The sequence below is a fragment of the Muntiacus reevesi genome, chromosome 2, assembly GCF_963930625.1.
Source record: "Muntiacus reevesi chromosome 2, mMunRee1.1, whole genome shotgun sequence".
NCBI lineage: Eukaryota > Metazoa > Chordata > Mammalia > Artiodactyla > Cervidae > Muntiacus > Muntiacus reevesi.
Genome location: NC_089250.1, coordinates 227,255,472 through 227,281,296, shown reverse-complemented (window position 1 = coordinate 227,281,296; position 25,825 = coordinate 227,255,472). Strand labels below are relative to the sequence as shown.

The 25,825-nt window shown below is 56.7% G+C and overlaps 2 protein-coding genes across 2 annotated transcripts; both read left to right on the top strand.

The window, feature by feature from the left end:
• Nucleotides 1–237: 237 nt before the first annotated feature.
• Nucleotides 238–8,168, top strand: SNAI3 (snail family transcriptional repressor 3). Its single transcript, XM_065925181.1, has 3 exons — nt 238–359; nt 3,357–3,977; nt 5,457–8,168. Exons 1-3 carry the CDS (start codon nt 284–286, stop codon nt 5,633–5,635), a joined length of 876 nt encoding a protein of 291 aa, XP_065781253.1. The 5' UTR covers nt 238–283; the 3' UTR covers nt 5,636–8,168.
• Nucleotides 8,169–19,080: 10,912 nt separating this feature from the next.
• On the top strand, nt 19,081–25,710 carry MVD (mevalonate diphosphate decarboxylase). The gene is made up of 10 exons (XM_065920453.1): nt 19,081–19,235; nt 21,188–21,258; nt 21,662–21,776; nt 22,035–22,181; nt 22,814–23,013; nt 23,102–23,176; nt 23,277–23,495; nt 23,680–23,795; nt 24,552–24,660; nt 25,093–25,710. Exons 1-10 carry the CDS (start codon nt 19,169–19,171, stop codon nt 25,171–25,173), a joined length of 1,200 nt encoding a protein of 399 aa, XP_065776525.1. The 5' UTR covers nt 19,081–19,168; the 3' UTR covers nt 25,174–25,710.
• Nucleotides 25,711–25,825: the final 115 nt, after the last annotated feature.

Below are 25,825 nucleotides of genomic sequence, written 5' to 3'. Positions count from 1 at the left end.
GCGAGTGGGCGCGCCAGGTCTCGGGGTCGGCGTGACTCATGGCGCGCGCCAGGGAAGTCCCGTGGGCTGGACACGCAGCCACGCGCTCCCTCCCCCGCGGCCCGCGCACCTGTCCTGGGCGTGGCCCGCGGCCCCGCCCCGCGGCCCCGCCCCGCCCCGGCCGCGCCGCGCGCTGGTTGGCCGAGGCGGCGCGCTATGCTAATAACCTGACCCTCCAGGCACCTGCGGGCCGCGCAGCCCGCGGGCGCCGGCGGACGCTCAGCGGCACCCGCGCGAGGGCACCATGCCGCGCTCCTTCCTCGTGAAGACGCACTCCAGCCACAGGGTCCCCAACTACGGGCAGCTGGAGACGCAGAGAGGTAGGGGCTGCGCGCTTCCCTGCCCCGCCCAGGGCTCGACTCCTGCGGGGCAAAAGGGGAGACGCCTCCCCCCACCCCCCGGGAGCCGGGACACCTGCCCCAGGTGGGAGGAGGGACCACGGGGATGAAGGTAGGAAGGTGTGTCGCGGGCGCCTTATGCACTTCAGGAACCTCGGCCTCGCGTCAGGCAGAGTGGGTGAGGATTCTCTGTCCACTTAGATAAGTTTCCAGGCCCCTAGTCACTCTGAGGCTCTTCGCTATTGCCTGGCATGTTCATCCTAGCAAAGCCGACCCCAGGGCCATTTTCCTGGGGCAGGATATTTGAGAAAGCCCCACAGATATTGCGAAGAGAGACGACGAGGCTGCTCTCCAAGGGCCTACAGAGCATCCTGGCTTGGGTGGTGAGCAGAGAGGGCGGGAAGAGTGACCCAGGGGCCCGTGGTGCCAAGGCCCAGCTCGCCCAGTAGTCTGCTGGGCCCTCTCCAATGCCTCCTTACCCCTCCTGGGGTTCTCCTTCCTTCCCACCTCCCCTCACCCTAGAGAAGGTTGCCCAGGATAGGGTGGACTAAGGGAGGACAGTCCTCACCCAGGTGGGGAAACGGGCATCCAGCAACCAGGCCTGGGCTCTCATCCCCACTGCCTTTACGGTCAGGACACGTGGAGGTCCCAGGGCAAAGGCCTCTCCAGGGTGGTGAGAGATGCTCCCAGCTCCACAGCTTCTTGAGGTGAAGACCCTCTGGGGTACTGCTGTCTCAGAGCAGGGAGGAGGGACATTGTGGAGACTAGAGCACATAGTCGGTGCCCACTCAGGACTGGCAGCAGGGAGAGTCCTGGCTGGAGGGGGGGCAGGTGCTGCCACCAGTGGGCAGCGTTTAGAACTGGGATCCTCAACTTCACATTTAGAAATTCAATTGAGTCACCACCAGCAACGTTATAAAATAAAAAAGAACAGAAACCATCAGAGTGCAATGCAGACAGTAAAGGAAACTTTTCTTTTGGATATACATGTATGACAGAACACATAATCCACATGGCTCATGGCTTTAAAGGCTGAAAAACCATTGTCTAGAGTCCAGTGTCACAGGCACCCCACTTTACATCGGTGCAGACCCCGCAGCCACCCAAGGCCCAGTGACTGACGGTCAGGGAGCAGCCTCGGGGCCACCAGTGCTCTGCTCCCCACCCCCTCCCTCGTCCTTGTAGCACCAGCTTCCTGAGGCCAAGTGGCTGTGGTGATCCTCTTTCTGTCAGGCAGTTACCCTAGCATAGACCTAAGATGCTGGATTTGGGGTCCCCCATTCTTTACTTTTCAATAAGTGCCCTTTTAGGCCTCCCCAGGGAACCCCTGAAGCCAGAAGGGAACTTAAATCTCTTCTCCCAGGAATCTGAGCTACAGGATGAATAAAACAATCTAGCTAACCCAGGATATATGGGGAAACATTTAAAGTATTAACAGAAGGACTCCTCTGCAGTCCAGTGGCTAAGACTCTGTGCTCCCAATGCATGGGACCTGGGTTCAATCCCTGATCAGGGAACTAAGACCGCATGTGCCGCAACTAAGACCCAGCACAGCCAAAGTAATTAATTAACTAAAAAGAAAAGTATTAACAGGAGTATGCAGTCACAAGCACCCAGCAGGTGGCTGCCTCTCCCCTGCCCTCCCACTGGGGTCAACACTGGCCCCTAGATAGGGTTTGGCTCCATGGTGGCACCTGGGGCCTGGGTAGTGGCTGAGCCTCAGAGACTTAAGGTGACTCTCTTCCTATACAAGGGCCCTTAGACTCTCTGGGCACCCCAGTGCTGTCTCCAGAAATTCCTTGGACTTCGTCTCTTAACTGGTCACTGTCCAGCCTCCATTTCTGGAAGGACAGGAAACTGGTGTGTTGATGTTATCACTGGGAAGACTGCAGTGGAAAACGGTGAAGTCAGGAGAGAGTGGAGGGTGGGAAACTTCCTTCACTTTTCCATTTCTCTGCATCCTCATCAACATGTCTAATGGTCTATTTTTAATTCTAGCCATCCTAGTGGGTATGATGTGGCACCTCACTATGGCTCTAACCTGCATCTCCCTGCAGGCTAAGGACATTGAGCATCTTTTCTGGCACTTATTGGCCATGTGTATGTCTTCCTTGGAGAAGTGTCTATTCACATTCTTTACCCATTTAAAAAATGGATTATTTGTTGTTTCATTGTTGAGGGCAAAGTTTCCCTATATAGTCCTGACTCTAATTCCTCATCAGATATCGGATTTGCAAATATTTTCCCCATTTTATGGTCTGTCTTTCTCAACCCAGAGCAATAGTGTGGACATAGAAATGGGGCCAAAGATTTATTTCAACACATGAAATAAGAAATAGATTGAGAGCTGTTTGGAGACTTGATCTTTGGGGACGTGTAGAATTGAACCCTTACTTTCCTAACTTGTTTACTCTGGGGGCTTCTGCCCTCTGGGTCAAGCATGAGGCATGCTGGCACACAGCCTGAGGGCAGGCCAACCCAGGAGGCAGCGGACACCAGCTGGAACAACCTGTTTTGACCCTGGAGCGTCTGCAGGAGGCTGTGTGCACCTGTGTTGCGATGAGCAAGGGGGGATCGGAGGTGACTGGAGGCTAATTAGCTATTTTACACACATTGGCCTGCTGCCAAGTGCTGTGAATTAATGCTGTGTGGGAGCCCACAGGACGGAGCTCCGAGCCGGCCCTGAGCTGCGGTAGGGGCTCAGAGACAGGGCCTTTCTTGCCCAGGGTGTCAGAGCGCCTCCCATGGCCCCTGAGGGATGTTCTGGGACCCTGTGAGATGTTTCTCTGTCCATGTTTTTAAAGAGGAACTGAGATTCCTGCTCTGGCCCAGTGGCCCACACTTCTGTCTGGTGAGGACCTCCTTTGCGCAGGGCTGCCGATGGCCTGGTCGTGGGATTGGGCCAAGAAGGCGGGTTGGAGAACTTGCAGCGCTGGGACGCAGACTTCACCGTGCACTGTCTCCTCGCCCTGCTTCTAGATGCCAGTGGTGCCTGTTCGACTTGCGGGGGGCTGGTGGTGCCCTTCGTGCTCCCAGACAAAGCAGCCCCGCCCACATCTGGCGACCCTCCCCGGCCCTGGGACTTCACCTCCGTCGTCGCCCACGTCTCCCTGCCCCTCCCCACGTTCCTGTGTAATGAGGAAGCTGGCATGGCCTCAGGGCCAGGCCGTCTGGAAGTCAGCCTGGAGGACCCTCGGGCTGGCCGGGCCCCCAGCGCACCTCTCAGAGACAGTGTGAACCACCTCAACCTGCCCCCGCTGCTGGCTCTGCCCACGCACTGGCCCTCGATCCTGAACGCAGACGGGGCCCAGGTTCCGGGCTGCTGCCTGCCGGGGGCTGAGCGGGCCCCCCGCACCCCGGGGGGCTTTCCTTGCCATAAGTCCTTCCATGCGCCAGCCGCCCTGGCCGGGCATCAGCAGCTGCACTGCCACCTGCAGGCCCAGCGCTGCTTTACCTGCAAGTTCTGTGACAAGGAGTACGGCAGCCTGGGCGCCCTCAAGATGCACATCCGCACGCACACGCTGCCCTGCCTCTGCGCCGTCTGCGGCAAGGCCTTCTCCAGGCCCTGGCTGCTCCAGGGCCACCTCCGGACCCACACAGGTAGACGTGAGCCCCCAAGGGGCCAGCTGGGGGCGGGGTGAGGCCTGGCTCTCAAAGCGGGAGGTGCGGGGGAGAGGGCTGGTTTCATAAGCAAGAGGATGGATGCACACACAGTGCTTATACTTCCCCATGTCCTGAGGCTGCAGCTCAAAGGCCCACACCCCCAGACTCACAGGTACCCGGGTTTAGGACACAGAGGCATCCTTTTGAGGACATTCCTGTCTCCAGAAACAACTCATACACCTGGTGGGATGCACAGGGCGTCCGCGGGGCCTGACTTCTCACATTCTGTGGCCTTTCCACATTCTGGAGGAGCAGGAAAGGAGAGGAGCCAGAGAGGCCTGGCGTGGGCAGGAGGACCCCAGGGGGTCACACAGTCTGTCTGAGGGACAGAGACGGGGGTGCTGGGAGTTACTCTGGAGCAAACCCACCACTGGGTGAGAGGGTGGCCGCGGAGCACACGTGCTGCAGGAGAGGGGCGGACGGGAGGGGGTGTGGGGCCGGGAGCCGCGTATCCACTCTCTGGATTACAAACTAAACAGCCCAGAGCGAGTGCTTGGGCCCGGCCCGGCCCGGCCCGGCCCTGCCCTGGGGAACTCTTCCTCTCGAGCCCAGGGCTTCGTGAAGCACTCGGTCAAAGCGAGACAGGCACGGAGAGGCAGCTGCAGGCCTCACCACACACACTGTCCTAACTGGAGCCTCCCTCACCCTCGGTCACAGCCCTGTGAGTCACACTGAGTGAGGGACGGGAAGGAGGGCTTCGTAGGAACCTTTTCTCAGGCTGGAAATCCATCCGGCTTTCCCTGACCACTCACTGAGGATGTCCCCCTCCGGGCGCCCCACCACACCGTCGGGTCAGCGCCCTGGTCTGGGAACATGAAGGCCGGGCAGCCGGAATGTGATGCTCTGGGCCCCGCAGGACTCTCCACACAGAGCTAAACAGAGGACTCTCACTGACCTTCCTTTTACACCTGTTGGGTCGGCCTAACAGAAGGTCCCAGCAGAAGGACTCTGGCCAAATCCCTGGTTGCCCTGATTGGAGGTGGCCTGGAGGACACGGGCACACTCCAGGTCCTGCATGCCCGCCCGTGCACGGCCACCTTCACGGTTTGGGAGGGAGGTGGGGGGCGGGCACAGCTTCCAGAAGGCTCGCATCACCTCTCCCGTCCAGGGCTGGTGGCAGGGGCCCCGGGGAGCTCCAGCAGAAGAGCCATCTCGCCAAGGTCTGTGTTTTAGCTGCTGAGGTCGTGCCCAGGTTACTGGGCACGTGACCCCTCGGCCGAGGGCAGGAGTGGAGAGGCCCCTCCACCAGTTTTCTGGAGGGAGGGGGCGATGGGGAGGAAGGCATTGGAGTCCCTGTGGGGGTGCTGAGCTCTGGGTGGGGCACAACTTATTCACTCACGAGGCGGGGGCTGCCCTCCTCAGCATTCTGACTGCTTCAAGCGGGGCCATTCACCAGTGTCCCCTCTGCCCCCCTAGGTGAGAAGCCCTACACCTGCCCTCACTGCAGCAGGGCCTTCGCCGACCGCTCCAACCTGCGGGCCCACCTGCAGACACACTCAGACACCAAGAAGTATCGGTGTAAGCGCTGCGCCAAGACCTTCTCCCGCATGGCGCTCCTGGCGCGTCATGAGGAAGCTGGCTGCTGTGTGCCCTGAGAGGGGAGGGGCGTCCTCGAGGAGTCTGGCGCCCTCCCCTGCCCAGGTGAGGGGCTTCTCTCCAGGGAAGACACTCCTACGGACGAGAACCTCCGAGCTGAGCCGGCACAGACGACCCCTGAGCAAGGCTGACGACGCCGGGGCTGCCCTGGGTGCCCTCTGCTCCTGACTGACAGGTTGACCTGGGCCGAGCACATCCCTGCGGGCACCCGTGGGCAGAGCTACCTCGAGGCTCACCTCCACCTGCCTGGGGGTGGGCCAAGCTGTCTCATGTCACATGTGCACAGGCTCACACTCACAACCCGCATCCCCCTGCCTCCTCCTCACTAGGCTGTCCTGAGGAGGGAGCAGCAGGAGGCCCCGAGGCGGGTGGATTCGGGGTGATAAAGAGCCCACACTCCTGATGCGCTGGCCTCTGAGGCTCACCCAGTCCCCCGAGTCTGCGGAGGAGGCTGAGCTCTGACAGGCTGCTGCAGCTGCAGGGCGCCTGGATGATCCGGGCTTCTGGCCAGAGTATGGGAAACTGAGGGGCAAGGGCCTTGAGCTGTGTGGTGCTTCCAGGGCGGCAGCCCCAGGTGAGCAGGGCGCCTTCCCTTGGAAGGACACAGGGACAGTTCAGCACAGACGAGGGATGGGGTGAGGGTGTGAGAGGGCAGCCGAGGCCGCCTGTCTGCGGTGGGCATTTATCTCCTCAAAGTCTAACTCAGAGCATAGTCCATCCTGTGCCTGCAGCATCTCTACTGACCACCACGGACACACTTCACTGCAGCCCCCTGCCCATGGCCCGAGCCCGTCACTCAGCGTCCAGACTGCTTCCTGCATGTGCCCTCCTGAGGCTGCAGCACCCTCAAACCAGCGAACAGCCGATCTTTGATCCCACCCAGACACACAGCTTCCCAAACTGACTCAGACACTGAGACCCCATTTCCTTGTCATGGGTGGCCTTCCCTCACCCCCAGACCCCAACCTGCTGGGTTGGCCCAGTCTCTTGGCAGCGTGTCTGAGTCATCTGTGCCAGACCCTGGAGAGTGGCGTTCAGGAACCAGGAAGGAAGCCTGAGTCTGTCGAAGATGGGTTGAGTCCTTGACACCAGGAGGGGACGCCTGTTCCTCTCTGCAGGAGGGCTGGTCCCAGCCAAGGGACAGAGTTAGGTACCTCGGTCCCGCTCCCAGAGTGAAATCACATGGCAAGTGTCAGAGGCCCCTGCTCTCAGCCTTGAGCCACCGGACCTGCTGACCTGCTTCCCGTGTCCTGTGTGACAGGACCACACCACCCCTGGCTCTGCACACACAGACCCTAAGGGACACATCAGGGGGCAGACAGGCCCCGGGTGGCTGGTTTGATGATGGCCATCAGAAGGTACCTGGGGACATGCCAGAGGAAACTGGACCTTGGGCTTCTTTGGACCAAGGGTGACTCTGATGAAACTAACCACCCAGGAGAGCCCCTGCTCCAGCCTGAACCAGACTGTATCTGCTGATAGAACACAGACCCTCCTGGAGGAAGCCACACTCGCGTTCCAGGCCCACTGCTCCCCTCACAGGAATCAGCCTCCCTCGAGGGACAGATGGCAGGAACCAGACGTTTCCCTTGAAGGAAAGGTGCCCTTTGCTGGGGTTTCCATTACAAACTCACAGAGCGGGGCCCTCAGACCACAGAGAATGACACCCCCACAGGCCTAGAGGCCGGAAGTCTGAGGCTGAGGTGCCGGCCGGGCTGGTCCCTTCTGGGGGCCCAGGCCTCTCTTAGCTCCTGCTTTGCTGGCTCCTCTGACGTTCTGTGGCTCATGGAAGCATCACCCCCATCTCTGCCTCCGTCTCCCCGCGTGTGTGTGTCTGTCTCTGTATCCAGATTTCCCCTTTTTATAAGGACACCCGTCAGACTGGGCGAGGACCCCAGCCTGATGACCTCCTCTTGACAACATCCACAAAGACCCGGTTTCCAAATGAGGCCATTTGGGGTCAGGACCTCAGTATGTGAACTGGGGGCACCGTTCACCCTGTAACAGCTGATGACAACACACGTTTGCCTAGAGAAGCCTGGTGGGTCCCTGTTCCCCTCAGGCACGAAGGGTCGAGGTGGCAGCCACCTTACAGCCAATTTACTAGGAACACCTCGACAAAGGCGGCGTGAGCCCACCCCCGTGGCCCCCTCTGGAGTTTGCTGGTGCCTGACCCCACCTCCTCTCCGCTGTCCTTGTCAGGGCCCCACTGTGGGTGAGAAGGGGCCTCTGGCCTACAGGGCCACCCCACCCCCACCTGCGCTGTCTCCTGAGAGCCCGGGCTCCTGCTGGGAGGGGTGGGCGGCCCGGGAGCCTCTGCTGGCTCCTGGCACAGGCTGAGCTCCAACTGCACTTGTGCTTGTGTCCGACCGCCGCACTGGACGGCTTTTTTTAAAATGGCATCCAGATGCCTGAAGGAAGCTATATTGTAAATTGTGTTCTATTTCTGAGCACCAATATCTAAATGAAGCCGATGCACCTGTTGGGGATGGAGGAAGGGAATTTCACAAGCCTAAAATAAAGTCCCGTGTTTGCCCTTCTGCGCTGGCCCATGGAAAATGCTCTTATATTTATATCTGGGCTGGTGGAGGGTGGGTTGGCAGGCAGGGTGAAGACAGGCCTGGGCACCTGCCAGGGAGCCAACGTGGAATGAATGGGGGAGATGTTCCCCTCTGAGGAGGGCGGCTACAGTCAGCACACCACGTCCCTGCCATGGGGCCACGTCCCCACTGGCCACTCAGTCCTCACAGCTTCCCGCCTCGCTATTCCTCGTGGTTCTGCTTGGTCAGCAGCAGCACTGACCCAGGAATCTCGCTTAGTGTTTGGGTTTCTGGAGCCCACTCCCAACACCCACGGGTGGGGATCAGGAAGGGGTCCAACCCTCACTCACACTTGTCCCCACGTGAGGTGGGGCACTGCAATCTGGGTCCCCTGCCCCCCACCTACAGGCTTTCTTTTCTCTACCCAGATTTTTATGTGTCACACTTTCTCTTTTCTCCCTTTGGAAGGCCTTTTGATCACATTGCTCCACGCACACTGTCAGTGCATCTCTCTAGGGCAGGAGACCGGGTCGGGGGACCGGAGGCCCAGGACCTGAGGAATATGAAGCAGGTGTTTCAGAGGCGGTGGGCTGAGCCTGGGCAAAAGCAGGAGCCTAAGAAATCTGCAGCATTCTGGACAAGAGAATTGGGGTGGGGGTGGCATCTGCACTGTATGACAAATGCTCCCGGGAGGCGCATGAGGGGTGGTGGACAGAAAACCCCTGGGGCTGCCTTCTGACTGGGATGCTTGCGCCCAGCTCATGGCTCAGGTCCCAGGACAGGTGTGGGAGGGATGCCCGGCCTCCCGGGGGCCTGGCGGCCCCCCACTCCCTGTTGAGACCTCTCTCCTGAAGCTGAAGACACACTAGGGAGCCCAGAGGCTTCCATAAATATCGGGTTGGCCCAGAATATTCCGGGGGTTCTCTGGAAGTTTGAAAATAGCCCACTGGTTACTATCTATACTCAGAGAGCCCACTCCTGGCCTCCACTTGGTGGCTAAGTATAGCTCCCTGGCAAAGTTCAGTGGAACAAAAGTTTCCAGCCTCCATCACCTTGCAGATGGTGGAGCATTCCAGGGAGAGCACCACGGCAGCCAAGACCGAGAGGTGCTAGGGAGAGGCTGGGACATGGGCGCGGTGGGTGGCACCCCCTCCCCGAGTTGGGGGTCTGCGGGCCTCTGCCGGCAAACACAGAGTCCTTGCCAGGTGAGCAGTGAGGCATGCTGGCTCCAGCCTTGCGGCTTTGCTGGGCTTCACTCCACTGCGACGCCTCGGTGTCTACGAGAAGGAAGTAGGTGAGCCTCTGCTGTAGAGCTCAGGAGGGGCCAGGGAGACATGGCAGCCAAGGAGACACAAGACGCCAAAAATACAACACAACTGCTCCCTCTAGGGAGACCCTCCACCCTTAGCCTCTCCCGGATGCTGTGTCCATTCCTGACCACCAAGCTCCAGCTCCAGCCCACTCCCGCTGCCTCCGCCCGGCCCACTGAGCTGCTGGGGAGGTGGTCTGGCAGCTGTCCAAGCGTCCATCCCCAGGTGCCCGCAGAGCGCTGGGCAGAGCTGGAGGACAGGAGGGCAAAGGGCGAGAGTGGAGGGGGCAACCACCAGGGTCCATCCTCAGGTATCATGTGGAATAGACAGCGGTCCTCCCGTGGGTCTGTCAGAGCCCCCGACTGGGTTCACAGCCCGCTGTCCCCAGGCTAACCCCTCCCCCGCCTCCGCCCCTCAGGGCTGCTCTCTTGTCCCCATAAGGATGGCCTGGAACTAGTGCTCAGGAAGATGCAGAATCACTTCAGTCCGTGCTCGCAGCTCAAACACCTGCCACCTGTCCTCCCCTGGGAACAGGCCTGGGGCCCAAGACACAGTCACAGCTGCACTTCAGAAATGGGAGGCTGCAGGAAGGTGGGTCATGGAGCCCAGGGGCCCTTCCATGAGCGCTGCAGAGCAGCCTCTGAGACGTAGCAGCTTGGGATCAGTCAGAAAGAGCCCGAGAGCAAGGACAGTCAGGTGACCCCGCTGGGCATCGGGGAGGCACGGCCGGCCGACTGCTCAGCTCTGGTCACCTTGGGGGTCATCTTCCACCTTCTCTTGCAGAACCTAACCCACATTCCTATACCAGCAGTTCTTCAGGTGGTCAGCAGACCAGGGGCTGCACTGGGGGGGGCTGGTTACAGTCACCATAGCTGTGGACAGTGCAGAAGCTGGGGGGCCACACTGCCAGGGGCTCCAAACACACCAGGGCACCACAGTTCACCACCGCCCACCCACACAAAGCTCATCAGCTTCAGGACATCTTCCGTCCCCGAGTCCTGGTTCCTCTGAGCTTCTGAGTGAAGAACTACACTTGCTAGTGACAGCATTTGTGCTTTTGAGAAAAAAATGGCCATTTTGGAAATGTCTGTCTTCCCTAAAAGCTTGGCAGTTCCCCAAGTTTAAAGACTTTTCAGATGAGAGTTTTTGATACTATAAAATGAAACTCGTCAGCATTTGGAAGCTCTGCTTAGTCAGTGAAGCAGTATTTTCCAAATGACCAATGTAGATGCCACAAAGCCCTGCCTGGACCAAAGACAAAGCAGCAGACAGACCAGCAGAGCACAGGAAGCTCACTGCCCAGCGCCAGGATCAGAGTGCACCTGGAGGAGATCTGGTCCTTCCCAATCAGAGCTGTGTTGGCCAAAAGTGGTTACCGTGCAGCCCACCCAACCAGGCAAAGTGTCACAAGGAGAATGTTCGTGGGGCCAAATGCGGAGACGTGCAAAAACACCAAACACAACCACTCTCCTCACTACAGCTTTGTCTCAGAAAATAGCTATTGTTCACAAAATGTTAAGGTGTGATGGGTTTATTATGATTATTTTAAATAAATTTAATAAACAAAATCTTTAAGAAACATAGCACATTTAACTTCTGAAGCAGGGGAAAATAAATGGGAGCCTCCCCCCCCACACACACACTTTCACTCTTTGGGATCCTCAATTGTCTGTGAGGGTGTGAGGGTCCCTGAGATGCACAGTGTGGGAACCCCTGTCCCTCGTGTGACCCTGGTGTATGAATGTGAGCTCTCGGGGCTGGAGGGGCAGGTGGGAAGCCCCGGGAGGAGCTGGGCAGTGGGCCCATCGCTCCATGGGAGACACTGGCTGGGCACGTGGGGGTGATTCTGCCTAGATGCTTTCTGCTTTACTCACTGACTCTGGGAACAACTCTGAGGCCATGTGACTTCCTCACCCCTGTATTCACCTTCCTGACCCCACAGTCACCCAGTTCCACCTCCCAAGCCTTTCTCAGACCAGATCTTCACTACGACCCTCGTAGCCTTCACCATAGTCCACATTCTTGCAATTTCGCAGGCTGACAAGCGGAAGAATCTTTCTGGCCCCCAGGTCCATCTTCCATCCAGCCTCCACCCTGCATGCCGGTGCAGCTCCACCACCCTCTCACCCAGCGCTGCTCCAACCTCAGACGGGCTGTCTGTCTGTCCTGCAGCCTCGAGTTCAAGCCTGACATTCTCGGCAGCACATATGAAGCCACTCTCCCCCATGACCTCCACCACGTGGTGGCAGCCTGCATATCCATGCCTGACCTCTACCAGATCCTGGACAACCATCAAAGAAGAAAGGAATAAATGGAACAGGGCAACCTCGACGTAACCAGACTCTCCTCCCCTTTTAATCCAGCTATCGGGGCTTTTCCCAGCCTTGGAGAGGGGTCTGCTCTTTTTAGCACAAATGGAATAACCATCATCAGCCCCAGGAGGCCTGCAAAGCAGTCTCCTGGGTTATCCAGGCCACAGGAATCAAGCCCCAGATCTATTTACAGGGGTGGCTTGGGTGCTGGACCACACATGCGGGCATCTGAAAGCAGGTGAGCTGGGTGCACGTGTCCCTTGATGAGGGGAATAGTTTCCACAGTCAGTGGCTCAGGCGGGGAGGCAGGAGTGTGAGCAGATGCCAGCTGCCTGTCCCGGCTGGCCAGGCCTCCCCGCCTCGTGCATACAGTACGTGATGCCATGTCTGGAGCTCTCGCTTGGGAAAGCTGGAAGTGATGGGCTCCGTGTAACTTACTCCTGATTTAACCAAATGAACAGTTTCTCTGAAGGGCGATTGCACTTACCTGAGAGCTCCTTTGGGGACGAAGAGTGACCAGCAGTCACTGCAGATGCACATGGTGCAGCACTGACATGACCTCTCTCGTGTTTTGTCCCCTCTGACGGAGGATGCTGGCACAGAGAGCCTGAAGCAGCTTGCCGGGAGTCACACAGCGGGCCCGTGGCAGAGCTGGGATTTCCGGCTCCAGGGTCCTGCTCCCAAACCACACTGCTGCTCAGTAAGCAATTTTGAATTTCCTTTTACTTGGAAATCAGAAATAAGGCACTAGATCAGAATGTCAGATACTGTTTTTAACCTGGGGCCACAGCATGGGGTGAGATGGTCAGCAGGGGCTGGGAGGATGTGCAGGGAGGGGAGCTCTGGAAGCCACATGGGAAGGGGTACCCTCGTGCCTGGCCGGGGGAGGAGGAACGGCTTGCAGAGGGAGGCAGGCTGGAAGGAAGCCACTCAGAGCTGACCAGAGTTTGGGAAACAAGACAGAGAGGCAGAGGAAAAAGAGAAGAGGAACGTCGGAGTGACAGGTCCGTGTGTGTGTGTGTGTGTATGTGTGTGTGTTAGTTGCTCAGTCGTGTCCACTCTTTTTGACCCCACAAATTGTAGCCTGCCAGGCTTCTCTGTCCATGGAATTCTCCAGGCAAGAACACTGGAGTGGATTGCCATTCTCTTCTCCAGAGGATCTTCCTGACCCAGGGATCCAACCCGGGTTTCCTGTACAGCAGGCAGATTCGTTACCATTTGAGCTACAGGGAAGTTCTAATTCACAGGAACACCTTGTAATTAAAGAGGGTGATGGATCCATAGAAGAGCTTGAAAAGATCCTGAGGCAGGTGACTGTGGGCTGCTCACAGCGGGTGTGGGGCTAAAGGGACGTAGGGAAGCGGCCCATGGCACCGTGCGCACAGCGGGGGCTCCCTGCAGATGTGGCCAGCTCTCGGCTCTGGGCCACTCCACCCAGAGCCTTTCCTCTGAATGGGAATGTCCGCAGGGACTCACAGAAAGACCCAAAGCTGAGCACAGAACGTGATCAGGGATGATTATGTTTGCGAGCAGGCTCAGTGAGCCATGGCCCAGGGGTCAAACCCAGCCCTTCCCACCTACTTCTGGACAGCCCATGAGCTGAGGACGGTTGTGTCCAAATAAAGCAGAAGACACAGCAGCAGTTTTCACAGTGGTCAGCAGGCGGATGAATAAAGCATGGTCTATTGGTACAAAGGGACACTCCTTAGCAATAAAAAAGGAGGCAACTGTGACACACACCACATGGGGGTGTCCCCTGAGGACATGATGCTCAGTCACATAAACCAGACACAAAAAAGGCACGTGCTGCATGATTCCACTGAGACAGGGACCTAAGGGAGTCACAGTCACAGAGACAGCAAGTAGATGGTGGCTGTGGGGGGCTGGGGAAGGAGGGTTCTGGGGAGGGAGGGTTTAGTGGGAAGAGAGTCTCAGCTTGAGAAGGCGAGGGAGTTCTGGAGGCAGATGGAAGTGATGGCCACACCACAACGTGAATGCTCCTAAAGCCTCTGAACTGTACACTTAAAAATGGTTACAATGGAAATTTTTAAAAATTCTGTTAAAAAAAAAAGTACCAATCAAAAGATTTTATGACCAGAAAATATTCTATGAGGGCCACACCTCCATGTCTCTGTCACGACCCATGGAGACCTGCCTGGTGTGCAGGCACAGAGAACAAATCCTGGGTCTTTAGAGATCATGAAGTTCAAGGCCTTAATCTCCAGGGCCAAGATACTAAGTCCTGAGGAGTTCAGGAGATGATGAAAAGGACAATAAGCCATGAGGTGGGAGTGAAGTCTGGGGCACTGGGCCCTTCTCACTCTGAACAGGTGCTCCCAACCAGTGCACAGGAGGGTGTGGCCGCCTGCTGGCTCCCAGCTCAGCCTGAGGAAGAGATGGACTTCCTCCTGGAGGGATGGCGTGCTCCTGTTCAGCCCTCCCCGCTGCCTCCGCCCCCAGAACGTCCCTCCTACCTCCTGCTGGCACACCGCCCCACTTGCATCACTCCTCGGTGCCCCGGCCACCTCAGCTCCCACTGCCGACTCCTCTTACACACACTCGCCCCGGCCCACGCTGTGGGCATCAGCTGTGTTACCTTGCGGTGGAGTCTACCTGCACCTCTGCAGAGTCAGCTCTTCTGTGAGTGTCAGATTACCCCTGCCCCCACGGTAATCTCCCAGGAGGGAAGACGCCCTCCCCTTCTGTCTCTCACTGCCACGCTCTGTCGTGTTTCACCCCCAGATGTCAAAAAAACCTCGCTGCTGAGGGTCTCCAGGGTGGACTGAATTAAAATGAAAGGGCAATAAAGAAAACTCTGCACATCACCTTTTCAAGTCACCTCCTGTCCATTAATTCCCTGGAGGGAGCATTGCTCTGCTGTAGGGAACACTTATCTGCGGCTTGGAAAGTTACATACACACAGGGTTGGTCTGACTGCAGAGCCCATATGTGTTCTGCGCTCTTTGTTACTCATGGTGTATCCCTGGAACAGCAAGCTTCTGCCCTCAACACCCAGGACACTGGCTAAACAGGCAGTCTTCCAGACCTCCTGACTCAGAATCGGCATTTCAACACGCTCCCTGGATGACTGGTACTCACACTAATGTTTGAGCAACACCATACTACGCGCTCTCTTAGCAACACTGAGAAATCACTGCAAATGAAAGGAAATCTGGGAATGCACATCAAAACCACAAGGAGACACCTCACCGCCATTAGGGAGGCTGAGCAAAAAAAGGAAGGAAAAGAAAGAACGAGTGTCAGTGAAGACACAGGAAATGCAAGCTGGGGACGTTGGTGGGGAGGTAACATGGTGCAGCAGCATGCAAAAAGACTGAAGGTTCCTCAGAAAATTAAACACAGAACTACCGCGTGACCCAGAAACTCTACCTCTGGGTGTGTACCCCAAAGAACCAAATAAGAGGAACTGTAATAAGACACAGTGAACACCCACGTTCACAGCAGCGTTACTCGAACAACAGCCAAGGGGTGGAAGCAACACAAATACCCACAACAGATGAATGGATAAGCAATATGTGGTCCATCCATACAATGAAATATTACTCAGCCTTAAAAAGCAGGGAAATTCTGGCACCTGCTACAACATGGGTGAACCTTGAGGACATTATGCTCAGTGAAATAAGCCAGACACAGGATTCCACTTACATGGGTCCCTGGTGCAGACAAATTCAGACACAGAGAGTAAAAGAATAGCTGCCAGGGGCTGGAGGAGGAGATCCACACTCAGTGTTTACTGAGCGTAGAGTCTCAGTTTGGGAAGAGGAAAAAGTTCTGAAGACGGACCTGGGATGACTGCACAACGATGTAGTGCACTTACTGCCACTGAACTGCACACTTGAAAATGGTTAAGACTCCCCTGGTGGGTCCAGGGGTAAGACTCCGTGCTCCCAAGGCAGGGCACTTGGGTTCAATCCCTGGTCAGGGAACTAGACCCCACATATTGCAACTAAGACTCAGCACAGCCAAATTTTTGTTTTTAAAGGAAAAGGTTAAGAAGGTAAATTTCATGTTACATATTTTACGTTAAAAAAAAAATGCTTTGAAATAAGACAGGAAGTCTGAGGAAGACTGTAAGAAACGCTCCAGGCTCCATTCTTGTCCTGCAACCTTGACACTTCAGGCTGACTCCCTGAGGTGTCAAGGCACCTACCACATCTCCATGAAACACATTTTAATGGAGCAAATGAGAACACGTGACCATGTGTAAAAGCTTCTGCCCTTTGGTTTATCACTCCCACCATGGCAGAACAGGCATTAACCCATATAGTTAACAAAAAGCCCCAGAAAGAGAGGCCCTGTGATGAGCTTATCTTCTACATGCTTGAAGGCTGACTATTCAGAAGAGTGGGGGCTGATGGTGTCAGCTTGGGGTCTATGCCCAGCCCTCTTTCAGGGGGCTTGTTTGTTCAAGGTTCCCCACTACACAAATGCACACTGTCAGGCACTTACACCTATGCATTCAACTGTGAGCATGGTTCACATGATCATAACGCTGAGAACATTACCTGTATGAGGGAGGATGGATTGTGGTGGGGATAGAAGACAATTCCTCATTTCTGCTTGGTGACAATCAAAAGATGCCATCAAAAATGATAATAAAGTAAAGAGAAAAAGAAAGAGGGAAACAAGTAGGCTGTTTAGAAACATGGAGGAAGGGGCTTCCCTGTGACTGAGTATCTGTCTGCCAATGCAGGGGATGCAGGTTCAATCGCTGGCCCAGAAGATCCCACATGCCACGGGGCAACTGAGCCCATGTGCCACAAATACTGAGCTGGCACTCTAGGACCCATGCTTCACCAGAGAAGCCACTGCAATGAGAAGCCCATGCACTGCAATTAGAGAGCAGCCGTCACCAGATGCAACTAGAGAAAGCCCACATGCAGCAATGAAGACCCAGTGCAGCCAAAACAGTCAATGAATTAAAAAAGAAAAGTAACACGGAGGAAAAGAACAGATTTAAAAGTGGCTGCCTTTGGACTTCTGGTAGTCCAGTGCAGGGGACACAGGTTCCCTCCGGACACGGGTTCCATCCCTGGTCTGGGAAGATCCCGCTCCGGGGCAACTAGGCCCGTGCTCTGCAACAAGAGAAGCCATCAAAATAAGAAGACTGCACACCATGAACAAGAGTGGCACCTGCTAGCCACAACTAGAGAAAGCCCAAGCCCAGTAATGAAGACCCAGTACAGTCAAAGTAAGGTAAAAAATGAAGTGCCCACCAAACCTGGGGGAGGGCATAGAAGAGTGTCTGATAATTCACTCTTTAAATCAAGTACATATAATACTGTCTTTGTCTTAGTTTGTTCAGGATGCTGTAACAAACAATACCACAGACTTGGGGCCTTAAACAACCACCCTTGAGTTCTCAGAGTTTGGAAGCTGGAAGTATAAGATCAAGGTGCTGGCAGACTTGCTGTCTGACAAGAGCCCCTTCCTGGATCATGATGGTGCCCTTACCTGGAGAAAGGGTGAGGAGCTCTGTGGGATCTTTTATGAGGGCCCCACCCCCATAACCCCATCATTCCCAGAGGCCCCCTTCTAACACCATCATACTGGGCGTTAGGTTTCAACCTGTGAATGTGGGGTGATGCATTTCACTCTATAGTCAATATTTAAATTATAAGCAATAAAATGACGTCCACCAGGTGAAGTCCCCCAGAGTAGGGCACTTGGCATAGTACTTGGTGCAAAACAGATGGCACCATGAACGTGTGAGATGTCCCTTCATCACTCCCGCACACTGTACAAATCACTGAGATTCATAGGTGACCTTGCTTCTATAGTTCAGAGAATACATTGCAACCACCGTCCAGAGAAATGCACCAACAGCTCTTCAAAGGAAGTTTTAATGGCTCTGCATGAAACAAAACAGTGATTCCAAGAAAACAACCATCAGAAACACAACTGAAAACAGTGAGATACCATTTTTCACAGGTCAGGTGGACGGGGAGCCGCTGTGCTGAGGAAGGTTCCAGATCCCTTCCTTTGGTGGCTGGGATCAATGGAACTTCCAGAAGGAACTTGCCAAGAGCTATCAACTTTACTTCAAGTACATCCTGCTAGGCCCAGCAATTCCAATTCCAGGGATTTATCCTAAAAAAGGACTCAACACTTGTGCAGGAAAGCTGCTTGTGTGCAAAAACTGGTAACAACTTCATTGTCAACCAACAGGGGACCAGTTGGACACGTTATGGCAAATGGAGATCTTCAGGATGGTCTCCAAGAAACACCTAATCGGAAGAAAGCTATTTGCTGATACTTGTAGGAACAGAACTGGAGGGCTGCGCTCTGTTCTTCACTGAAAACAGAATCATCTTAAAGCCAAAAATAAATTTTTACAAACGGAAGGGGGAAGCTGGGAGTTATTGTGTAAGGAACAGAGTTTGACTTTAAGAAAATGAAAAAGTTCTAGAGTTGGAGAGTGGTGATGGTTGCCCAACAATGTGAAGGTAGTTAATGCCACAGAATCGCACGCTTCAAAGTGGTTAAAATGGTGTATTTTACACCAGTAAGAGTCATTATAAATGTGGCAACCCACTTCAACAGGGAAGCCTGGAGTGCTGCAGTCCATGGGGCGCAAAGAGTCGGACACGACTGAGCGACTGAACTTCAACTTGAAAAAAGAGAATCCCTGCTGGTACGGAGCTTTAAAAGAGGGGGGTGGGGCTGGAAAGCCCCACCTATTCCGAAGAAGTTCCTCCCTTAGCAGCCCCTCACCCAGGAACTGGTCGGTGAGGGGATGGCGAGTCTGTGGGAACCCCGGGCGGCGGGGTGAGGGGAAGCTCGGGTGGCGTGGGGAGAGAAAACTCGAGTGAGGGGTGAGGAACCTCGGGCAGCCGGGCTAAAGAAAACTCGGGAGACAGGGTGAGAGAAACTCAGGGCGGCCGGGTGAGGGGAATTTCAGGCGGCTGGGTGAGGGAAACCCAGGGCGGCGGGGTGTGGGGGACCCAGGGCGGAGGGGCGCGTGTCCTGTGGCGCTGAGCGCTGCATTCACCCAGAGTCTTCACCGGGAACCCTCGGCGCGTTTTGGGGAACGGCACCACCACGCGCAGGCGCAAACCTCGCGCCTGCGTGGACTTCGCGTGAGTGTCAGGGGAGGGCGGTGGAGGCGAACCAATCCCTGCGCCTGCGCAGAGTCGGAGCGCGTCTTCGGGCCAGCGGGGGCGGGCTCAGGGTCGCCAGCCTATCTTCCGATGCCACTCATTGGCTGAGAGGTGGAGCAATAGGCCGGGCCCGCCTTTGATTGGGCGGCACGCGAGCAGGTGGGGCGTTGAGGACCAATCGCCGGCCTCGCTGCGGCGCGGGTCTGGAAGGCTGGCGGCCGTGGGTTGGGGTCTCTCTGTTCTTCGGCCATGGCCTCAGAGAAGCCGACAGTGGTGACTTGCACCGCGCCCGTCAACATCGCGGTCGTCAAGTACTGTGAGTAGTGGGCTCGTGAGGCGCAGGATGTGGGGGCCCTGCAGACAGGGAAACTGAGGCTGGGAGGGGCTTGTTTGGGCGGTGGACCGGGTCCCCGGCCAGCGGCAGGTGGGCTGGGTCCTCGTGTGGACGTGATTGTGGGTCCGCGTGCAGATGTGGGGACCCTCCCGCGGTACGATCGCGGAGCTGGGCACCACGTGCAGCCAGGAGACCTGGGGACGTGTTTCATACAGGACGCCGGTCCCCGTGGGGGCTTGATTCCCACGGCCACGCCCACCCTGCCACCTCCACCTGCTCTCGGCGTCTGTCTTGTTCAGTTCTCAAGAATGCTCCCGGGATTGGCTCCTCTCCCTCACTAGTTTTTGGAGAGTCACCCGCGTGAATCTTGGAGTCCCCAGGGGGAAGGGGCCACAATTTGCTTGGCAATATGCCTTTACAAGGCAACTGGGCTGTTTCCACTTTGGATCAATTATGGAAAAAGCTGCTGTAAACTTTTGAGTACAGGTTTTTGTGTCAATGTAAGCTTTCATTCTTCTGGATAAATGCCGCGGGAGTACAATTGCTAGGCCATGGAGTGGTTGCATGTTTGGTTTTTTAAAGAAACAAACTTTTCCCATTTGGCTGTACCATTTTTCATTCCTGCCAACTACATATAACCGTATGGGTGATCCAGCTTTCTGGCCTGTATTGTTGTCACTAGCAGTTATTTTAGCCATTCTGATGGTGACATCGTACTGTGGCTTTAGCTTGTTTTTCCTGCTGCTCGGTGACGTCGAACAGCGTTCTGTGTGCTCATTTTCTCTCTGTGAGTCTTAGGTGAAATGTCTCTTCAGGACTTTCATCCACGTTCTAACTGAACTGTCTGCTTTATACTATTGAGTTTTGAGAGTTCGTTTTGTATTTTAGATAATAATCCTTGCTACATACAAGGTTTGCAAATATTTTCTCCCACCATGTAGCTTCTCTTTTCATCCTCCTAACAGAGCCTTTCAAAGGGTTGAAGTTGTTAGACGGTGGTGGGGGCCAATGTGTCATCTTCTCCATCCTTGGTAGCAAGTCGGAGACGTCGTGATCCTAGCCCTTCATCCTGAGGAGTGTTTACTATGCTTTTTCCTAAAAGTTTTAGGCTTTTACGTCTTAAGTTGAAGTCTGATCTATTTTGACTGCTTTTGTTCAAGACATGAGACTGAGGCGTGACTGTGTCGGGCCATGGATTGTCCAGTCACCCAGAGGCATTTTCAGAAGGTTTCATGCCGCACACCTCCTCCAAAGAACTGCTTTTGCACTTTTGTCAGCAAGCAACTGGGCATGTTTATGGAGGATCGTTCTGTGTTCTCCTCGATTACCTACCAGGATTCATCCTCATGTCCTGTAACTGTCCGCCACCCCAAAGACGAATATGGGGACCCTTTCGTCCCCACCTGTGCCTAACAGTGGATCTGAAATTTTGGACTTTCTGGAAGGTTTCCCGTATTTGCTGTGATATGCAGGAGTGGAAGTGCTCAGCGGAAGTGGGGATAATTCCAGAGAGTCTCCAGGGGTATAAGCAGGGAGATTTAAAGAATTTTCAGTAACTAGGACTCCTTCTGTTTGGGAGGGAAAGGGAAGAGACTTAAATCAGAGCACTCAGCATCTGGCAGGCACTCCAAGACTACTTGCTGAATGAATGAAAAACAAAACAGAAGCAGTGAAGCAAGGGGATAGACTGGCCACCAGCTCTGCTCTCAGGAGCTAAGTGAAGTGGGAACAATCGATGAGGGATTCCTGAAGGTGGGGCACAACAGGAGGAGGACTTAGATTGTGCAGTGAAAGAGCAAGATCCAGGCAACTTGGGGAGCTATGGGGTGGCGGTGGCGGTGGGGAGGGGCAGGGCATTGGTGGGCAAGAGCAACAGGGTGCCTGTATGTTGGGCTGGGACACTGACTCGCTTTGTGGTGGGCCGTCTGTTCCAGGGGGAAAGCGAGATGAGGAGCTGATCCTGCCCATCAATTCCTCTCTGAGTGTCACGTTGCATCAGGATCAGGTGAGCATGGGCTGTTGATATACATCGAAAAAATATTTACAAAACCCCTGTTTACAGATGGTATCAGTACATCCCCAGCCAATGAACGCCATCTGTCCCATTGCCCACTGTGAAGTGTGCTCAGCACATGAGCACGTACATGCTGGGCCCTCCTAGGAGGTCCCTGCCCTGCATTTTCTGCTGGGAGATGGGCATGTGGGCCCTTCCCTATGTAGTGGACACCCACAGGGCATCCCCACCTCTCAAGCCCGGCCTGCCTTGGCCTCCACCTCCACTTCCCTGTTCTCTAGCAAGGCCACTGCCCTGAGCGAGTGACCAAGAGGGACCAGGGGAGGAAAGGCCCCACAGAGAGAGGGGCTTGGCTGGTACCCACCACTGAGGTGCTCTGCACTTTCTTTCACAGTTAAAAACCACCACGACGGCCGCCATCAGCAGGGACTTCACGGAGGACCGGATTTGGCTGAACGGCCGGGAGGAGGATGTGGGGCAGCCTCGCCTCCAGGCCTGCCTGAGGGAGAGTGAGTAGGGGCCTTGAGGATGCTGGGGTTAGGACAAGCCCGCCCCTACCCCTTCACCGCTTCCTCGCGCTGGGTGGGTCTGAGTACATAGAAGGTGCTGCCATCACCTGCCCCCTCTCCACCTCCCACACCTTAGGGGGCTTGTCAGCCTGGCCAGATCTGGACCTGGGGTCTCCCAAGAAGGGGGTTCTGTATAAGGAGCTCGGGCAGAGGCCAGTCCACCTGTGCTGACCCAGGCGTTGCCTCCCATCCCCGCAGTCCGCCGCCTGGCCCGCAAACGGAGGAGCGACGGCCTTCAGGACCCACTGCCCCTCAGCCTCAGCTACAAGGTTCACGTGGCCTCGGAGAACAACTTCCCCACGGCCGCAGGCCTGGCCTCCTCGGCTGCAGGCTATGCCTGCCTAGGTGGGTGCCCCAGGACAGGTCCCAGTGCTTGGCCCTGCACGCGAGGCCACGGCCTCAGCCATGGCGCACCTCTGAATGCTGAGATATTCTGGGGGCTCTGAGGGGAGGACCCGGCACATGACAAAATCCCCCACAAAAAACTAAGTGGGGGTGATTTCTTGGCTTATGTAGCAGAACCCCAGGGCTGTGGCCGGCTCCAGACTCTCAGATGGCCTATTGGGAGCCCATCTTGCTCCTTCGGCACCCCTGCTCTGCCCTGCTCTCCTGTGGCTCACTCTCTAGCAGGGCCCCCCACCCCCAAGTCGGGGGCAAAGCCGGTCACCACAGCAGTGGGTGGTTGGGTCACGTCCTCCACGTGAGCCCTGAGACCAGTGAACCAGGGCAGACAGATTGCCTTGTGGACCCCCCCCCAGGGCTGCATCCCGGCATCATGCCCTTAAGAAGTCCTGGCCTATGCCCAGCACTGCCAGCAGCCCCAGGCCTCCTGGCCCCCAGGGGGCTCCTCCTCCCAGCAGCTCATGTACCCTGAGGGCCGAGGCTCCATCCCCCAGGTGCCCCCCTTCTCTGGCACTGAGCACAGACCACCCCCCCCACCTCCAGCCTATCTGAGCCTCCCCCGCCTCCACCTGCAGCCTATGCCCTGGCCCGGGTCTATGGGGTGGACAGCGATCTGTCAGAAGTGGCCCGCAGGGGCTCGGGCAGCGCCTGCCGCAGCCTATACGGTGGCTTCGTGGAGTGGCAGATGGGGGAGCGCCCTGACGGGAAGGACAGCGTTGCCCGTCAGGTGGCCCCCGAGTCACACTGGCCGGAGCTCCGAGTCCTGATCCTCGTGGTAAGTGGGGGGCCCAGCTGGGGTCGAGAAGGCCTTCCCAGGCTCCCTGGGCCACAGGCACGGTAAAGGCCTCCCTCCCTTGCTGCAGGTGAGCGCTGAGAGGAAGCCAATGGGCAGCACAGCAGGCATGCAGACCAGTGTGGAGACCAGTGCCCTGCTCAAGGTGAGGCCAGCAGGTGACTGGGCGGGCGGCTCCTCAGGGGTGCTCAGAAGCCAGGGTCCGTGGCTCCACTCAGCTCATGGGCTGGCCATCTGCCTTGCAGTTCCGGGCAGAGGCACTGGTGCCAGCACGCATGGCTGAGATGACCCGCTGCATCAGGGAGCGTGACTTCCAGGCCTTTGGCCAGCTGACCATGAAGGACAGCAACCAGTTCCACGCCACCTGCCTGGACACCTTCCCGCCCATCTCCTACCTCAGTGACACATCCCAGCGCATCATCCAGCTGGCGCACCGCTTCAACGCTCACCATGGGCGGACCAAGGCAGGTGCGGGGCTGGGTTCCCCAGGTGGGCTTCACAGAACCTGCTTTGCTGGGGGCTGTGTCTCCATCTCACTCTCACTGGTGGCACAGCCCCCATGTTGGAAAAACTCCACTCCCCATTCCTGAGTAGCTGGCCTGTGGGTCCTGGAAGCTGGTCTGAGCCCATCTGACTGCCTGGTTCCAGGTGGCATACACTTTTGATGCGGGTCCCAACGCCGTGATCTTCACCCTGGATGACACCGTGGCTGAGTTCGTGGCTGCCGTGAGGCACAGCTTCCCCCCTGAGTCGAACGGAGACAAGTGAGTTGCAGGCCCCCATCCAGGAGGCCGTTGTGGGCAGCAACTGTGAGGACCACAGGCAGTGTCCCCACGTGCATGCCCGTGTGGCTGTGGATGCTCATCCGCTCGGCCCAGCCCTGGGGCACATGCCTGTCTCCAGCGGCTCCTGTGATGCCGGGGGCATCTGGATTTCTCCCTCCCAGCTGTTTAAGGGGCCCTGTTCTCAGTGTGGGGACACTTGACCCACTAGGGATGTGAGAAGCGTGTGTGGGTTCTTTTTATCTGTCACCCTAAGGGGGTAGTGAGACTTCTGGTAGGTGGAGCTGAGTACTGCTCCCACCATGCATGGGATGAGCCTCACAATCGAGGATGTGGGGGCTCTGGACTCATCACCCTGGTTACTGCGGGAGTAGTTTGTAGGATTAAGTTGAACTGAGGCCATTTCTTAAGCTGTGTCCCCACGGGGTACAGCAGCACAGTGGGCAAGGGCGAGGGGCGGTACTATAGCCTCGTGGAGGTCTCCTAAAGCCCTGCCCTCAGAGACAGAGCTAGGCCCTGGCTTTCTCACTCCATGTGTGCCTGTACCCACCATTTAACCACCTCGAGGTGTGCAGCCCAGTGGCGTTAAGAACAGGCTGAGCATCTTTGTTCATCAGCTCCAAAGACCCCGACCCCACTGGCAGTCACAAACCCCAGCAGTCCTGCATCTGCCTGTGCTGCACACTTCCCACCCCTGCCGTCCTTGGACTGCGGTCCAGCCCTGCCTTCTTCCCCCAGGTTTCTGAAGGGGCTGCCCGTAGAGCCCATCCTGCTCTCAGATGAGCTTAAAGCCACACTGGACATGGACCCCATCCCCGGCGGCATCAGATATATCATTGCCACCCAGGTGAGTCCTGGTTACACACTGCACGCGCCCTGCAGGCTCACCCCAGGGCATCCACAGGAGGGCCAGTGAGGTAGCTGTGACCCTGCTCCTTGGTTTCACAGCACCTAGTGTTCCCCTCAGTCACTCACGGAGAATATTTAAGGACTGATGGATGCCTGTGATGTGCAGGGGTGTGGCTGGACTGTGGGGTACCCTCCAGAGCAGGTCAGGGTCCCATCTGACTCTCAGACCTGTGACCTATGCTCCCCAGGCCTTGGCCTCTGCCAACGGTCCTGGACTTGCTGTCCACTCCATATCTGCCCAGAGGGACTGAGCCTCTGCCTGAGGATTGGGCCCTGGGCCCAGCATCACCAGGGTGTCTGACTTGCCTGCATTTCCTGGAAGGGGAGGTGCACCTTGTCCCTCACTGATGATAATTTCTCAACCCTGCAGGTGGGACCTGGGCCTCAGGTCCTGGATGACCCTGGCGCTCATCTCCTGGGTCCTGATGGTCTGCCAAAGCCAGCTGCCTGACCACGTCTTCGATGGGGCCCGGCCACCGCTGGGAGAAGGGGCTGCTTCACTGGGACTGGGAGCCGGGTGTGGTGGTCAACAGGCCACACTTGTTGGGATTTGTGAGTGACTGCCTGCTCTGGGCCAGGCCGTGTGCTGTGGCCGAGTTGGGCAATGCAATGATGCCTGCAGCCACCCAGGTGATCAGGGGCAGCCCCCCAAGTGCCTCACCTTTCCCTGACCTGCACCCAGAGCTTGCTGAGATGGAGACCTGGACCCTGATCCAAGACCAGGGGACTGAGCTGGCAGGGAGCTGCTGGTGCATCGATCATGAAGGGATCTTGGATCCTGGACTCATAGCCACCCCACTGCCACAGGGTGTGACAGCATGTCGGGGTACCCCTCAGAGCTGGAAGCCATGTCACCGTGCAGGAGGCGACCTCAGGACAGCTCCATGAAGTGCTCCCCCAACTCTAAGCCCAGGCCCCTGAGCGGGTGCAGTGTTGTGTCTGCGGGACAGGGGAGCAGTGCCAAGGCCAAAGTAAAGGCAGTTTGAGGACTCCACCTGGCCTGGTGTGCTGTCTGCAGCCCTCACCCAGGAGGCTGGGCGGACATTGTTGGGGGCAGGGCTGGGACCTCCCCGCCATGGGTGGGATGCTCAGCACAGGCAGAC

Excerpts from the sequence above, each read along its gene's own strand:
- SNAI3 (XM_065925181.1), top strand. The coding sequence starts at position 284 with ATGCCGCGCTCCTTCCTCGTGAAGACGCACTCCAGCCACAGGGTCCCC. Across the intron at positions 360-3,356 it reads GCAGCTGGAGACGCAGAGAG|ATGCCAGTGGTGCCTGTTCG; the intron begins GTAGGGGCTGCG and ends CCCTGCTTCTAG. Across the intron at positions 3,978-5,456 it reads CCACCTCCGGACCCACACAG|GTGAGAAGCCCTACACCTGC; the intron begins GTAGACGTGAGC and ends CTGCCCCCCTAG.
- MVD (XM_065920453.1), top strand. The coding sequence starts at position 19,169 with ATGGCCTCAGAGAAGCCGACAGTGGTGACTTGCACCGCGCCCGTCAAC. Across the intron at positions 23,014-23,101 it reads TCCGAGTCCTGATCCTCGTG|GTGAGCGCTGAGAGGAAGCC; the intron begins GTAAGTGGGGGG and ends CCCTTGCTGCAG. Across the intron at positions 24,661-25,092 it reads GATATATCATTGCCACCCAG|GTGGGACCTGGGCCTCAGGT; the intron begins GTGAGTCCTGGT and ends TCAACCCTGCAG.